Source organism: Eschrichtius robustus, chromosome 11, assembly GCF_028021215.1.
Source record: "Eschrichtius robustus isolate mEscRob2 chromosome 11, mEscRob2.pri, whole genome shotgun sequence".
Lineage (NCBI taxonomy): Eukaryota > Metazoa > Chordata > Mammalia > Artiodactyla > Eschrichtiidae > Eschrichtius > Eschrichtius robustus.
The window spans coordinates 72,781,693-72,798,469 of NC_090834.1; the positions used below are offsets into that span (position 1 = coordinate 72,781,693).

Below are 16,777 nucleotides of genomic sequence, written 5' to 3' on the forward strand. Positions count from 1 at the left end.
GCCACAGAAAGTAATGAGCACAAAGTTTGTTGGGTTCTCTGCTGAGAAGGGCTTCTCCTGCTCTGGTACCTTGCCTCCCTTTGGGAGGGATCTCACATCAGCCTCACATCTTGGCAACACTGGGTGTTGTACTGGATGGTACTTGACACAATCTTTCAAGGCCTGGGTCCTTTCAGACTCTGTTCCCCGGGGCCAGATAGTACTCATTTTATTTAACGAATGATCTGGGTGCTTGACAAAACATTGTCCCTTAATACTTATCACAGTCTTATTAATTATCTTATTTTTGTCTTTTGTAGTAGGCCAAATAATAACCCCTCCCCAAACCTGTGAGTAGGCTACCTTACATGGTGAAAGGGATATTTTCAGATATGATTAAGGGTCTTGGTATAGGAATATTATCCTGGATTATCCATGTGGGCCCAGTGTAACCACAGGGATTCTTATAAGAAGAAGGCAGAAGGGTCAGACTCAGAGAGAATAAGATGTGACTGAGGAAGCAGAGGTCAGAGCAATGGGGTTCCAGGAGCCAAGGAGTGTGAGCAGCTTCTAGAAGCTGGGAAAGGTAAGGACATAGATTCTCCCCTAGACCCACCAGAAGGAATGCAGCTCCGTCAACAGCTTGCTTTTAGCTCCATAAGACCCAATTAGGACTTCTGACCCCCAGAATTGCAAGATAAAATTGTGTTGTTTTAAGCCACTAAGTTTGTGGTAATTTATTTTAGCAGCAATAGAAAACGAATATACCTCATTAACCAAGGCACAGAAAGGTTAAGTAACATGGTCAAGATCAGATGGAAAATAATGACAGAGCCAAGATTTGGAATAGGTTGGTCCATGCACTTAGCCACTATGCAATACTGCCTCTTACCTAGAACCTCTCTTGAGGCTGATACCCTCTGATTCCCCAAATAACTACAGAGGGATCAGTAACCTCTCACTCAGGAGGAATAGGACTTAATTAAAAACCATCAGACAGGAATGACTTAGCCTGGGCCAGGGGAAAGCTGTTTGTCTGGCTCCTGTACTCTCTCCACTGACAGCATTGCTATCTTGTAGCCAACAAGGTAAACCAGTTGTCCCTAAAATCCCATCCCTGGGCTTGACTGTGAAGAGAAACATTGTTGATCTGCCTTCCTGTCTATACCAGGGTACATACAAGGATGTTTCAAAGGGGGGACTCAAAGCAGGGCATAATTGACATTTATTCAAATTGTGCTTAATTGAATACTTCATCTGCACCTCAGAAAACCACATGGGGTACAGGTTCTGTAAAGAGGAAGTAATTTTCATTAACAGGATCTAAATTAGTCTGACACAAAGACTTACCTGTGCCTGTGACACAGCTAATAATTGCAGTGTAATGAACCTGATGCTGCAGACAAAGGTTTCCTTTTCCTTTTTTATGTCGCCTTTCTTTTCCTTCTTTCCTTCCACCCTCCCTCCCTCCCTCCCTTCCTTCTCTTTTGGTTCTGTATGTCAAGCAACCATCTTTATTCAGTGGCCAGGCTGGTGATGGTTGGAGGGGAGCTGTCCCTTAGTGGTGAGAACAGAGCCTGTGCCCCCCGCTACTGCTCACAGCCCAGAGAAGGCCAAGTGAACTGCAGTTTGGTACAGGCTTGGCCTCGTGTCTCCTTCCTCATAAGACTGCGCACTTTATGCCTCTTGGGCACCTTCTATTTTTTATTTTTTAAACAAAATGCCATTGAATATTTGATGTGTTTTCTTTTTAAAAATAAATTTATTTATTTATTTATTTATTTTTGGCTACGTTGGGTCTTTGCTGCTGTGCGCAGGCTTTCTCTAGTTGTGTCGAGCGGGGGCTACTCTTCATTGCGGTGCTCGGGCCTCTCAATGCGGTAGCCTCTCGTTGCGGAGCACGGGCTCTATAGGCGTGCAGGTTTCAATAGCTGTGGCACACGGGCTCAGTAGTTGTGGCTCGTGGGCTCTAGAGTGCAGGCTCAGTAGTTGTGGCGCACGGGCTTAGTTGCTCCGCGGCATGTGGGATCTTCCTGGACCAGGGCTCGAACCAGTGTCCCCTGCGTTGGCAGGCAGATTCTTAACCAGTGGGCCACCAGGGAAATTCCTTGGGAAGCTTCTATTTTTTGACTGCATCTTCTACCTGTATTTTTCTTCTAACTCCTTTCAGTCAGCCCACAAACACTCACAATCCTAAAAGGGTAGGAAAAAAGAGCTTCCAAGGACTAACCCTCCTTCAGTCCTATTACCTTTCTAAAATGTAAATAGGAGTTTGTCACACCCCTCATAAAATATCTGGTGGTGCAGAGTGGCCTTCAGGATGAAGCTTTTGGTGTAAGTCCTGTCCCTTCCCTGGCCACCCACCCCATCATACTTACCCACCCAGGCCCCTTACCAGGTCCGAGCTGGAAGGGCTGACACATATGGATGCCACAGCAGCCTAAGGAGGCGTATCCCTTTCTAGCACGTGTTTAGTGGGGAATGGAGGAGAGAGATATTCTATAAATGTGGCAAACTTTTCCCTTCCTATAGAGATTTGTTACATGCGTTTATTATCCAGAGTAATATGCCAATGTTGAACCAATTAAAATCTAGATAATACGCTTTGTTGGTCAACATCACATTACTATGCACTATTCAGTTTCAGAACTAAGCTGCCTGAACTGTGTCAGGAGACTGTTAACTGGCACAGCCTCCAGTTATACCATGTGACAGGCTTTGAAGAAATCTTTCAAGAGAGATAGGCCTGCACCAAGGAAAAAGTGTTATTTTATTCTATTATTTATTTTAATTACCACTTGAGAGTGCTGTCCGAAGTGGGTGGATTTTCATTTTGCTAAATTTAATGTCAGGAGCAGTGTCATGGGTGGCATCTGAGTTAACAGGTGCCACGTTTCCAACATATTCCAGTGGTGTTTGGCACTCTCTACAGTTTGGGGTCTGTAGGAGGTCCCCTGCTGGCCCATCCTTAATCCAGTTTTGCGCTGTGAGTTCTCTGTGCAAACTTGACTGTGCCAGGGGGCGGGGTTGGGGTGGGCTGTTGGCTGCTCAGCCCACGAGGTTGTAACCAAGGGTCTGTGTTTACCTGATGTCAGCATCCCTTTCCTACAGGCAGAGCCCTTCAGCCATGACTGACAAGCAAGGCTTGCAGCCCACAGGCTTATAAAGTGTAGCTGAGCATGAATTCTCATCAGATTCCATACAATACCTGAGGCTTACGGTGGAATGCTGCCTTCAGTTTCCTAGTCATGACCTCCATCTTAACCTTAGTCTCTATTCATTTCAGGTTGAAAGTAGGTGGGGTTCAGTATCAGGGCAAGAAGCTGGGATTGGAGGGAACCCAATCCAGGGCAGGGGTTAGCCAGAAATCTGCCAGTTCTGTATGCATTTCAGGGCCTGGGGCCAAGGGACCCTGCAGAAAGATGATAAGAGGCTCCATCTTCACTCAGGTGACCCTGTTCTCTCCTGCAGTGTCCTGGGGCCCCTGGGGGCCATCCCAGAGCCACATGCTGATGAATGGGCATCAGTCACTGGGGAAACACATCTGAGTGGCAGAAGCCCATGAGGATGGAAGAAAATACCATGGAAAGATGGGCCATGTGGACCATAAGGAGTCACGGGCTAAGGGAAGGCTTTGTAGCTCCTGGCTCACCTGTCAGCACAGGTGTTCCCATTTTCTTAGCTTCTCAATCCTCTTTTCCAGATTGTGACCATCTTGGCAAACATGTCTGTCCTAGAGCAGTGTGCCTCTGACATCATTCAGGAGAACGGTATGTCTTTTCAGTGGTGTGCATGTTGTACAGGTTATGTGGCTCTATGGGACCTTGTGCCTTTGTGTTTGTGTGAAGGCCTATGTATTTGTACATGTGGGTCTCCACACTTGCAGGAGCACATGAACGTGTGCTTATGTGGGCAACTGGGCCAAGATGTAAGTGTTTTCTTGCTTCCACGGGGCTTCAATCTAGCGGGAGGCAGACACGGAACAAAAGAAGAGAACGTCAGATGCAGAAAGTAAAGCAGGGAAGAAGATAAGGTAAACGCAAGGTAGGAGGGTCGCAGTTGCTATTTCAATTAAGGTGGTGAAGGGAAGACAGATTTCATTATGATCCAGAAGTAAAAATGTGTTCCTACAAAGGATGCATTCCAACTTTAAATCATTCTCATCATATTGGGTTTGGCCACAGTGGAAAGCCGAAGGGTGGGGATCAGGTCAGGGCAGCTGCATCCCTTGATGCCTCACCTGGGAGCATCTTTTTCCTCTTGCTCCCCTACCCCCACCTCCCACCTTGGAGGGTGTCACCAAGGTTCAGGTGAGGTGCCCAGAAGCTGATCTAGAAGTCTCCACTGGAGGGCAGGTCAGCTGGCTGCCTTGCAGCTGGGAGCAAAGTGGTGAGGGCTTCCTGTGACTGAGAAATAGGAGAGCAATTAGCAACCAGTTGGAAACCAAGAGTTGTTAATGAGGAGTGTGCTGGGAGCCTAGGCAGCTGCCTCTGAGCCTGTTAAGCCCCTTCTCCCAGGTTGCCCCACTGTTTTAACACACGTACACATTCCCCATCCCCCATTGCTCTATAACTAATTAAAAGGCATCATTTTGTGTTAATTTTATGTGATTGGGCTAATAATGAGAAACTTTGTTGAGCTGGTTGAGGCTGAGAGGCTGAAGGGGTGTCTTTTGTGGCCTGTTCCTTCAGCACCCAGAGCCTGTAGTTCAAGTGGTCAGTGGGAGTGGGTCTCCATAGGCCAATGGATTTGGGATTGGAGTATCTGGCATCTGTGGAGGATTTTATGGTTTACCAAGTGCTATTGACTGGCTCATTCAGTAAAGTTTTTGAGACCTACTAGGTTCTTGGCATTGTGCTGGACAGTGAGAACACAGAGATAAGTTAAGTCCTTGCCTTCGTTCTAGAGTATCTCACACAGTCTAGAAGGAGACCCCAACTGGACAAAAGTGATAACATGACAAAAGCGTGACATCTGCAGTAAAGTAATGCAGCAGAGGAAGGAGGGCATAGTGGTTGAGACTGTGAAGATTGGAAACGATTGCCTGGGCTTGAATCCTGGCTCTGTTATTTACTAGTTTTGTGACCTCCATTCTTCCATCTGAAAAATGGGAACAACAGTAATATCTACCTCACAGGGATGATGCGGGGATTAATATAAAGCATGTTAGAAGAGTGTCAGGCACAGAATGAGCTCTGTGCTATGTGTATCTGCTCTTTCAGGAAACAGTGCCCGTCTCATAGCGTTTAAATGAAGAGAGTTTGATGAAGAAACTATTTACCAAAGTGGGGCAGGGTTTGAGGGGCCAGCAGTGGGGGTGATTCAGCCAGGGATCACTGGAAGACAGTAGGACTCCTTGGTCTGGACAGGGCAAGCCTCGTTGTGCTTTGAAAGGAAGTCCTCCCACCAGGATGCTTGAGACGCTGACATGCTTTGTCCTGAAGCCTGGTGATTTTGTCTCTGTCCTGCCCTGAACAGTGTGTGAGTGTTGGTGGTGAGGAGCTGGATGAATGGGCCATACTGGAAGGTCAGAAACTGTGACCACTGGTCACCCTTACACTGGGAGGCAGGCCAGGGCAGTCCAAGCTCTTATTTGTCAATCCAGTGGCATCAGCATTGCCCTTTCAGCTAGTTTTGCTTCTCCCTCAGGGGCTGGGGCTGAGCTGGAGAGAATGTTGAGGAGGGACCATGGCTTTGGGACCTGGTCTCTAAGCTGTAACTGCCCACAACTCTCAGGCAACTTTTGTGGCAATGAGTCTGGCCAGAACTTAGGAAACACATTCTGGATTTTGTAGGCAGCCCCAATTTCATTGCATCTTATCTTTTTCTAGATAAGACTTATAAGGTATACATTTAAAGGAAACTTTGTTTTTTATACATTTGTGAGGCTTCTAACATGAATACATTCACATTCATTCATTTGATATTCATTCCCAAATATTTGAGCTAAGCACTATTCTGAATACTTTGGATACACCCATTCAGGAAGTGGACAAAAATCCTTGCCCCCATGGTGCTCACCTGCTCGTATATGAGAAACTATTTTTTATCAGACTCTAGGTACGAAGCTGGGATTTGGAAAATGACTTCTTTATGGGAACCTTGACCTGGAGGAATTAGTAAAATTTCTTAATCTTGTGGCATTTCCTGAAGTTGTCATTTTGGTGCCCCCTGTTTATGTCCCCATAGGCCATGCCATATATACTCAGGACATTAATAGCTATGACTTTGTCTTAGGGACATTGTGGGCATAAGAAGCCAGAAGACCGTGTTCCATTCAGTGGCCAGGGAGGGGGTTTGGAGAGAAGCCCCTTGCCCCGGGATCAGAGTTGGTGGTGGCAGAGCCAATAGGGGCTAAGAAAGGCAGGGCCTGCAGCATTCCCTGGGGCTGTAGGAGGGAGAAATGGGGCACTTATACAGCTCACCAGAGAGAGAAATGGCCCCTCCCCAGGACTGAATAATCTCAGGGTCCACAACTAAGTTACTCACTGCCCCCCTGAACTGGGATCTAGGAGGCTTAGAAATTGCATCTGGTTCAAGTAAGATTTGGAGAGGCACATGACTGAGGTACTGGCCAGGAAGTGACTCCTATGTGAACTTGAGAAGTCACCTCCTCTCTCCACACCTCAGGTACTCATCTGTGAAATGGGGGAGAGAGGCAGGGGTTGTGCTAGAAGAACTCTAAGGACCCTTCAGGTTCTATGGTCTAAGTTACAGGTTGCAAACGTAGATGCCTGCAGGACCCACACAGGTGATATAAATGGATGACGTGGGCTCAACATGGACTGGATCAATCTCATTTAAAAGAGTAAGCTTATAATAAGCTTCAGCAAATTGTTGTTATGTGGAAATGTGGGCCCAGTGTTCTCAGATCAGGAAGTAATTTTTCAGATGCCAGAAATCTGGATTTTTATGGAAATCTCCCAATTTGCATATTAGCAAAAACTTAAAAAAAAATTAAACACTGTGTAAAGCAAGAAAAAAAAGCAAAAATACACCTGTGGGCCATGTCTGGTTGAAATTCTAAGCTGGCAAGTGCCACTCTGTGCAGGAAAGAAGGGTGTGGGCTGGGGCAGCTGAGGAATACCTCCCACAGAAGATGGACTTTTACTACAACCTGCAGGATGGGAACGATTTAGATGGAGAGTGAGAGGCAAAGGACATCCCCTGCAGAAAGAATTAGATGGGCAAAGGCATGACGTGGGAGTGGATGTGGGTGTGGTTTCGTAGGCCAATCAGAGGACAGATCTGGCTTCAGGGAAGGGTGGAGAGGTTCTCAGCTGACCAAATTCAAGCCTAAATGTCTCGGTCCAACTACTCCACTCTCTTCCAGTACATGATACCTCTCTAAAACATTTGATCTAGTGATTATCCAGTCTAGGTTTGGGTCACCTCCCACCAGGGGGACCCATTACCTCTGGACCTGTCTCAGATGCAACCAGCATCAGAGGTGAAGAGATGCTGGAGGGTAACCAGATTATCTGAGTTCTGATACCAGCTCCCCAGCTACTTACTGTGTGACCCTGGGCAAGATACTTCACCTCTCTCTGGGACTCAAAGTGAATTATTATATAGTACTTAGTTTATGAGGCTACTGGGAGGTTTTAGGGTTCGTGCATTTACTGTGTATTTAGCACAGCATCAGGGATGTAGTAAAAGCTCAGTAATAGCATTTAAAGGAAATTAAAAGGATATTCTCCAGATGTCCCTTCCAGGGGCATAGTGACTTGGTATGTAGAATCAGAGACTCCTCCAGGGCAGAAGGAGAAGAAGAGGAGGACTTGTCCAAGTTCCTCCTGTGGTTGAGAGCCCCGAGTCATCCCGACAGCCTTTGCTTGAGCCTGCAGCTCCATGCAGCTGGCCCCTAGAGGAAGTCTCCCTGCTTGGGCAGCTACCAACTGTTCATCGCTTTCCACCCAGGGGTCCAGCTTATCATGGGCCTGCTGTCTGAGAAGCCAAGGTCTGGGACCCCCGCCGAGGTGGCGGCCTGCGAGCGAGTCCAGCAGAAGGCTGCAGTGACCCTGGCCCGTCTCAGCCGAGACCCAGATGTGGCACGGGAGGCCGTGCGGCTGAGTTGTAAGTGGTGCTGGCTGTGTCAGGGGCGGAGAGGGGCGTCGGGGCTGGGAACAGTCCTGATTTCATGGTGGCGGTGGTGATGGAGGACTCAGAGCAGGGCCGACTGTGCTGGGAGATGCTGGCATGGGGGCCCAGGGTGCAGCCCCAACATAGCCTCCTTTCCCCTGGGGCTGAAGCAAGAGAGGGGAGGAGTCTAGAGAGGTTTAAGTTGGCCAGAAGAGTGACTCACTTGTAGGCTTCCTGTTAACGAGGACCCCATTCACTCATTCGTTTTCTCATTCATTCATTCACTCAGTTATTTGCTTACTCATTTGTTTACTTATCCACACATTCATTCACTCATGAATTCATCCTTTTGTTCATTCATTCATTAACTCATTCATTACTTCATTTATCCACCATTAACTCTTTCATTAATTCACTCATTAAATCACTCATTCATTCATTCAGTCAGTCACTTATTTACCCAACAAATGTTTCCAGAGCACTCACTCTATGGTAGGCTCTGTTCTGAGTGCTGGGCATATAACACTGATTATACCCGCATCCTAACCACAGCGGCCTATAGCCTAACGGAGGTGGCGGATATGGAAAGAAAAATTTGCACTTGAGTATCACAGAGCGACGCTCAAAGGATGTCAATGGCACAATTGGCACACAGAGGAAGTAGCCCACACTTATCCGGGTGGTTCAGATAATGTTGGAACAAGGAGGTGACTCTTCAGCTGTGGCTCCGGGAGTTATTCGGCTGTGAGGGCTAGGAAAGCGCACCCAGGTGGAGGCAGGAGCTGGCAGTGTTGCCAACCGTCCAGGCACTTGGAGGACAGCAGGAGGTGGCCTTGGGGCAGCAGAGAGGACAGCAGGAGGTGGCCTTGGGGCAGCAGAGAGGACAGCAGGAGGTGGCCTTGGGGCAGCAGAGAGGACAGCAGGAGGTGGCCTTGGGGCAGCAGAGAGGACAGCAGGAGGTGGCCTTGGGGCAGCAGAGAGTTCCGGCTCCAAAACGACTTTATGGGGGATAAATACACACAGACAGAATCCGTCTGCATACCTTTCATTACTATCTTATAACGAGTTATTCTTTTCCATTGTTAGAGTTTGAAAAAGTCAATTTGCGTTGAAAAGCAAAGTCATTTATTTCACTTTCCTCTGTAAAGGCTTAGGAAATATTAGTGTACTCAATCGGTAGTCTTCTGTAATTTTAGCCACAATATATTTTCTGACTCAAATGGGCAGTTGCGGGGGGGGGAGGTGGAGAGGTACTAGGAAGTTCCACTGATGAAGATGTAAATGTTGACTATAGCTGGTAAAACCAGAAGAAGCTGCGTGGGAAGTTCTTTCTCAGGAAGACCTGCAGTATCCTCTGCGGCTCATGCCTCCACGCTGCGGGTGAGCTCCATCCTGGCCGGTGGTCTGGCGCTCAGGGGTTTGGTTTTGATGCTCCAGCGCATCCTGGCCCTGACCAGGGTCCATTCACACCTGAGGGAGCAGAAAGTCTCCCCGACAAGCTCCTCAGGGAGGTTTAGCCCTCTTCCCTGCCGACCGGCAGCCACGTCCCTCCACGGGACCCCGTGCAGAGGACTGTGTGTGAGAGATGGGAGCACCTCCGGGTCAGGCCTGGCCAGGCCCACCCCGACCTGGGCGTGAGGGTCTCCCCGTGTCTCACGCAGGTATGTCCCGCCTCATTGAACTCTGTCGCTCACCCTCCGAGAGGAACAGCAGTGACGCCGTGCTGGTGGCCTGCCTGGTGAGTTCCCAGTCTTCCCCCAGCTTTCTTCCTGGGCTTTGGGGTTGCAGACCAGGGACCAGGGGAACAGGCTATGCCACGATTGGCTTGGGTAAGCCAGACAACTTATTCTGGGTTTCCGTTTTTCTCTTTAAAAGAGTAATACTTGTTTCACTTAATTCATAAGATTGTGATGAAAATTATATGAGGTCATATATGTGAAAGGCAGAGGCCTGGGGAACCCCCATTACCACACATTTAGTACCTTTGAGGTCCTGGGGGATCTAACAGCAGGTCCAGAGCGGAGGGGCCCAGCTGGCAGGATGCTGGGTGGTGGTAGAGACGCTATGGTGCTTGCAGCATGTGGTAGCTGGAGTGAGATGTCGTCTGCCCGTTCCAAGGCGGACACTGTGAGGAAGCCTCCTTTCCTCCTCAGATGGAGCCCCTCTATCGGTTCTCTTCCAGCTTCGTAGCTCCCTCCTCCTTTGTGGAGTAGGACAGGACAGGACAGAGGATTATTCAGCCAGTCCCCAGGATCTTCGCCCCCCCAACCAAGCTAGCACATCCTGGGAGGTCTCCACCCAACTTCTTGATGCTTGGGTCCACCATGAAAGTGCCAACAGCACCAGATGGGGAACACACGACTTGTCTCTATATCCTCCCTGCTGGGCTGTGTTAAATCCTAGAGCAGAGCAGCTGGAAGCATCCAGGAGCAGGGAAGCCCGTTGTAAAAGCCCTTTAACTTCCAGAAGGGGGGTGCCAGATCTTTGATTTGTCCTCAAAGACTGTGCAGGAGAAGGGATGGATCTAGAGGTCTTTCAAGCTGTTTCACAATAAAGCCCCTTCTCACCCCGTCCTTTTTTTTTTTTTTTTTAACTGAGCTCATCCCGTTTCTGGGAGCTCCTGACAGGCATTGTGTGGTGGTAGGAGCAGCAGGCATTACAGTCAGACACACCTGTCTTGGTTTTACCATTAATGAGCTGTGTGACATTGGGTAGGTCACTAAGTGCTGTAAATTTTATTCAATAAATATTTGCTAAGTGATTCTATGAGCCATGCACTCTCCTGGGCTCTGGGGATACAGATGTGGGTGAAAAAAAGACAAAAATTTCAGCTCTGATGGGCCTTTTATTCTGGTACATGCAGAACAACCTTCACCCTTTTTGTGCCTTGGGTGATCTGGAGAAGCTTATGGACCCCTTCTCAGTATTAGGTTTTAAATGCATAAAGTAAAATATATAGAATTAAAAGGAAAACAATCATATTAAAATAATTATTAGACTATCAAAACAGGTGATATGTTAATATATATATTATATATATATATACACTTTTAAATTAACTCATTAAATAAAAGCTAGCCTCAAGTCCTCATTAGCAATGAGCATAAATAATATTGACGGTACCTCCAAAAACTGTAATTTACTGAACCAAACTTAGGTCTGCTTGCCCATGCACAGTAAAGCCAATCGACTGACACCGGGTTGTGGTGAAGGAAAGTGCAGCGGGTACTGCAGGTTGCCAAGTGAGGAGTCCAGGTAGATAGGGCTTAAAAGGCCCAATCTCTCCGAAGGCTTTCAGGGAAAGTTTTTTAAAGACAGGGTAAGGGAGGGGGCTTGTGTGGTGTGTGATCAGATCAGCTCATGGACATCCTTCTGATTGGTTGGTGATGAGGTAATCAGGAGTCAGCATCACCAGCCTTCTGGTTCCAACAGGTCTGAGGTCTATGTGGGCAGCATACAGTTAACTTCTTCCACCTGGTGGAGGTTTCAGTATCTGTAAAAGAGTTCAAAGGACATGGCTCAGAATTTTATCTATATCCCCTGAGGAGGAACTAAAGGTCCTTGACTTTGCTTAATGGCTAAACTCTTATTAGTTTGTCTTGCTTGACTGTTTTCCTTTCTTTCTGCATTTTCTCACTTCTCTTGATTAAATGTACTCTTTGGAACTCGGGGAAGCCTAGGAGACTAAAGTTTTTCTACAGACAAGAGGCAGGTAGAGGATATGGAGGGGGACGCTGTTCCAGGAAGGCCCCGTAGGGTCCTCCTCAGTTACAAAAGTGCCTGTGATTTCTATTGGTGAACAAGTAACAGGCATCGCTGAGATGTCTTGATCTGTTGCTGTTAGAGGGCTGTTTCAGTAAGAGGGCAGTGAATGTAAAGATGTAATTTTTTTCATGCAAGTTCACAGACCTTAATTTTGTCTGGTCTAGTGAGTAAATGGAGATAGTTAATACCTGGCAAACATAATCATTGGCCCCAACTACCTTATCTTCACAACTTGGGCAGCCAGCAACTGCCTGACACTGAATAGGCCTGAGAAAATGTTGAGAAACTATAAAGCTCCATTCAGACACGTGGGCTTGTTATGATTCCTTTTCCATTTTTATCATTAGTTTGAAGGAGAGCACACAGAAGGGCTTGGCCTCTATTTTCAATCACTTGAAGGACTTTCCGGTGGTCAAGGGATTACATTTCTCCTGTGGACAGGTTGTTGGATGCTGAATAGAGCCCCTTCCTTCTGAATCCATCCTTCATGTGGCTGCTGGCCTCATTTTCCTCATGACAGTTTACGATCATGACCTTTCCATGAGCAGCCCTTCCCTGGTTCCCTGTTACCTATGGCCTACTGTCCACGTGCTTAGCCCTTCACAGCCTGGTTCTGACCCACCTGGGGTCTGAAGGCCATCCACTGCCTCCAGGCCCTGTCCAGCTCAGGTCAGAGTGCCCTGAACCACCCTGACTCTGTGCTTTGGTCCTTGTCCCAAGCAGATGTCCTCTCTATAACTCTGCCAGCACCGCCTTCAAGGCTCATATCAAAATCCTCCTCCTTGAGGCTTCCTGGGAGTTCTCTGCAGCTTGGACCTGCCTGCTCAGATTTTGTTTTCCCCAGCAGGAAGCATGTTGTGTTATCCTGTGTTTTAGGTGTTATAAGGGGAGGCTCTTGGAATTCAAACACAGGCCTGCCTGATGCTGTATGTCTTGACTTTTTGCCCTGACCATCTTGTTTCCAGCCATGATTTCTCCCCTTATGTCTTGTGGCCCTAGTCATGATACCCTGGCTCATGGGAGGGGATCTGTATTTCTCCCCCTCTACCCTGGACCCTTCTCATGGCTGGGTCCCTTTTCCAGCTCTTGTATCTCCATGGGACCTTGGGTTTGGTGACTGTTTCTTGCCTGGCTGAGGGACTGATGGACTTGTCTGCCCATCCCCCAGCCCCCAGTGTTGGTGGGTGTTTGTTTGTGATTTGGCTCCCAGAAGGGGCTCCATACTTGAGTGCAGCCCCCTGGCTGGTGAGATGGGGGCTGCTTGGAGCCTGGCCTGGCAGATGGAGTTGGAGGCTACCTCTCCTGCCCGCCCCCCAAGCCTTCTTCCCAGTTTCAAAGACTCTATTCAGGTAAAGGGAGGACATTTCAATTATCATCTCCCACATCTGGAAATGTGGCAGCATGGATTGCCTCTTGCAGACAGAATTGATTTTTTCTTAATGAAGCGGCTGTCAGTGGGCTACGGGGCTTGTTTAATTCTTGCGTGTTTTCAGACTGGGAATGAGATGCTGGGAAGGTTGTTAACCTTCTGAGGAAAGCGGAGGCCAAGTAAAAGGCTTCAGAAGGGTGAAGGATTCTTTGAGCTCCTGGATGCTGAGGAGGGGGTGCTCTGAGACCATTTGGGTTCATGATGAACCCTGCACACTTTCTGAGGACCCTGGGGAGAGGAGGGTATCTATTTGCCTTTGTGGTTTTTTGGGTCTGTGTCTAGTTCTCTCTCTCTTGTGTTTTGCTTTTGCTTTTCTCTCTGTCTAGAGGTTGCCTCCTCCCTTAGGGATGTTTCTCTCTCCTTCTTTCCCCTCCCCCCCATTCTTTTTATCCCCTTAGTCCTCTCCCCCATCTCTACTACCTCTTCACCTCCTCCTATCTCTGTCCTATTATCCTCCCACCCCCAGGGTGTGCTCTCTTTTTCTCTGATACCATCTCTTTCTCTCTTGATCTCCCTGTTATGCTTGGTCTCTTTTCTTTCCCAAGTTCATCTCTCTCTCTTTTTAAAAATTAATTAATTAATTAATTTTTGGCTGCGTTTGGTCTTCGTTGCTGTGCATGGGCTTTCTCTAGTTGCAGCGAGCGGGGGCTACTCTTCGTTTTGGTGAATGGGCTTCTTAGTGCGGTGGCTTCTCTTGTTGCAGAGCACAGGCTCTAGGCACATGGGCTTCAATAGTTGTGGCTTGTGGGCTCTAGAGTGCAGGCTCAGTAGTTGTGGTGCACAGGCTTAGTTGCTCCATGGCATGTGGGATCTTCCCAGACAAGGGCTCGAACCTGTGTCCCCTGCATTGGCGGGCAGATTCTTAACCACTGCACCACCAGGGAAGCCCTCCCTCTTTTAATAGTTCCTTCTTGTTCTGTTTTTCTGATGCTGTCTCTTTTTTTCTGTCTCTGTTATTTTCTTCTTCTACATTTTCTCTTTTCATGGGTTTATTTCCTATTTCTTTGTCTCTCTTTTTTCTTCCCTCTCTTTTGCTTTATTTTTATGCTTGATGATGTAAAATACATCGATGGTTTTATATTCTCATATCTGTGGAAGATCCCTGGTTCCATTTTTACTGTAACAACTCAAAGGCAGTAAGGTTATTTCTCCCAGTTGGAGCCCAGAGGAATCAGAAAGTACCATGGAGTTCAGCCTTTTAGCCCTTGGGGAAACCATACACCAGGAGAGGCAGGACACACTAGTTAGAGACAGTGTCCTGGAGTCTCCTTCCTGCCACCAGTGTCTAAAACCCTGCTCATGTGAACAGAGATGCATATCCCTTCTCCTTGTACCAGCTTGGACATGGCAGTGTCTGTTAGTCCAACAGACAACTTAAGCCATCCTCTCTTTTCACCAACTTGGTGATTTCTCAGCAATAGATTACTTCTCATGTCTAGGTAATGAGTTATATGTTTGCCTTGTACTCAGTATAACCTAGTGTCCTGGGCTTGCAGCATCCTGTCTCTGTGTGTGTAGGTATGAGGGCCCTGGAGTTGGGCTGCTGTGTGATCTTGGGAGGGCCACTTTTGCTCTCTGAGTCTGTCTCCTTATTTCTAAATTGGAGATCATGATACCTTGCTGTATCCTGTGGGGAGTAAATGAGATACTATGTAGACACTCAGTAAGAGTTGGCATTCCTCCTTCTTTGCTTCTTCTGTCACTCAAGATAGTCCCCTCTCTCTTTGTTTCCCAAGGGAAGGGCATCCTTAAGCTCCCACCTTGTTCCTTGCTCTGTTCAGGCTTGAGAAGATGGAAGGAATTAATATTCATTGGGCACTTAGTATGCATGGCCTCAGCTAACTGGCAAAGAGGTCTAGGTAGGTACACAGCTCACGTTTATAGTTTCAGGTTACTCTAGCAGTAGAACTCAACATTTGTTCAGTTTTTTTTCAGCATACCTTTGTAGATACAGAGAAAAATAAAACAGTCTCTATCCTTGAGGAGCTTAGAGTCTGGTGTGGGAATAAAAACCTAAAAAACAGTTGGGGAGGGGTTTTACATCATGGGAAAGATCTGAGCAAGGGCACATGGGTGTAAAACAAGATGGTGTACTCAGGGAAGAGTGCAACACTCAGTGTATGGGGACCTGGGCAGTAGTTTCATTCTGCCTGCCCTTCTCTTTCCTGTTCATCCCCATCTTGGTGGCAGAAATTCCATTTCCTTCAACTTTATGACCTTCCTTCTTCTCTCTCTCTCCCCTCCTTCCCATCCCAAAATGCTTTGCTCAGAACCTTGCTGAATTTATGGATAAATGAATAGCCCTTGCTGTTCTAAGGTTCCTATAGAGACCTGGAAGTGAGAATATAATTCCACTGATGCTTCTGGCAGTTCCAGTCTCTAAGATAAATCTTGAACTTAAATATGTCACTAAATTGACCAAATCCTTAAAGTGACAGATCTTCAAAACAATCAATTTCCTAAGATGACTGAAAAACCAAGATGGCAAGACTATTAAGATCATGAAAACTTTCAGATGACATCCCCTTTAGTGATCAAGGTACCATTGAAATCAGGTGACTATGTAATAAGGTTGCTATGGTGACCAAGTGACAAAAAGGACCATATCACTAAGGTGTCAAGGTGATGATCAGCTCAAATTGGCTGGTAAATGAGCCACTTACTGAAATGCATCTCTCAGGGAAGGTGAAGGCCCAGTCTGATCTCTTCTGTTTTCTCCTCAGGCTGCTCTGCGTAGATTGGCTGGGGTCTGTCCTGAAGGCCTCCAGGACTCTGACTTCCAGCAGCTGGTCCAGCCCCGGCTTGTGGACTCTTTCTTACTCTGCAGCAACATGGAGGAGAGTTTTGTGTAGCAAGTATGGGAGACGAAAGGCATTCGGCCTCATTCTCAAGCCCCCTCTGAGTACACACCTGTGAATGCACCTGACCATACACCAGCCCCCTCACCTCCTTATTTATACTTAATTTATTTTTTATGTGAAATTAACAGAGGGCTAAACATTATAGTAACATCATCAGGCAGTTTGTGGTCCTTGGGAGTCTTTTTTGTTTTTATTTTTTGACTTCTGTGACTTTTCAGTTGCAGATGTTGAAATGCATAATGGCTAATATGACAGATTGTCATGGGTGATTTCACTTCCTTTTGCTTTCTCTACTCTCACTATATAACCTTGCCTCATTTTTTTTAAAAAAAAATCTGATAACAAGAGTATTTTAGCTGCCCAGCAGTTTTTCTTTTTTTCAAAGTTGGAATTGCTCTTTCTAAAAGATTTTAAATGCATTTCATAGTTGGACAGAATATACTGGAAGTTCTAGTTTTATTCTTTAATAAATGAAATCACATGAAATGTGTGTTGAATTTTCTGATTAAATTATGTCTTAGGCTAACTTCTTGCTTCCCAAGGTTTCATGCCACAAAAACTTTCTCCTATTAAAACTGCATAGAAAGTATATTGTTTTCATAGCTGCATAAATGGGTTGATTTCTGAGTGATTTAGTGAGAAATCAAAAGGTTTCCAAAGT

At 46.9% G+C, this 16,777-nt stretch overlaps 1 protein-coding gene across 8 annotated transcripts in view; it reads left to right on the top strand.

Annotated features, from left to right (window-relative positions):
- Positions 1-16,496, top strand: part of INSC (INSC spindle orientation adaptor protein) — a 128,896-nt gene extending 112,400 nt beyond the window's left edge. For 7 of the 8 annotated variants that reach the window (XM_068555128.1, XM_068555135.1, XM_068555130.1 and 4 more), the window contains exons 11-14: positions 3,683-3,749; positions 7,900-8,055; positions 9,723-9,799; positions 15,979-16,496. In XM_068555128.1, the coding sequence (XP_068411229.1) occupies positions 3,683-3,749; positions 7,900-8,055; positions 9,723-9,799; positions 15,979-16,107 (429 nt within the window). In that variant the 3' untranslated portion in view covers positions 16,108-16,496. The remainder of the gene's footprint in view (positions 1-3,682; positions 3,750-7,899; positions 8,056-9,722; positions 9,800-15,978) is intronic. The other variant, XM_068555134.1, reaches the window with a different exon arrangement.
- The last annotated feature ends 281 nt before the right edge of the window (positions 16,497-16,777 follow it).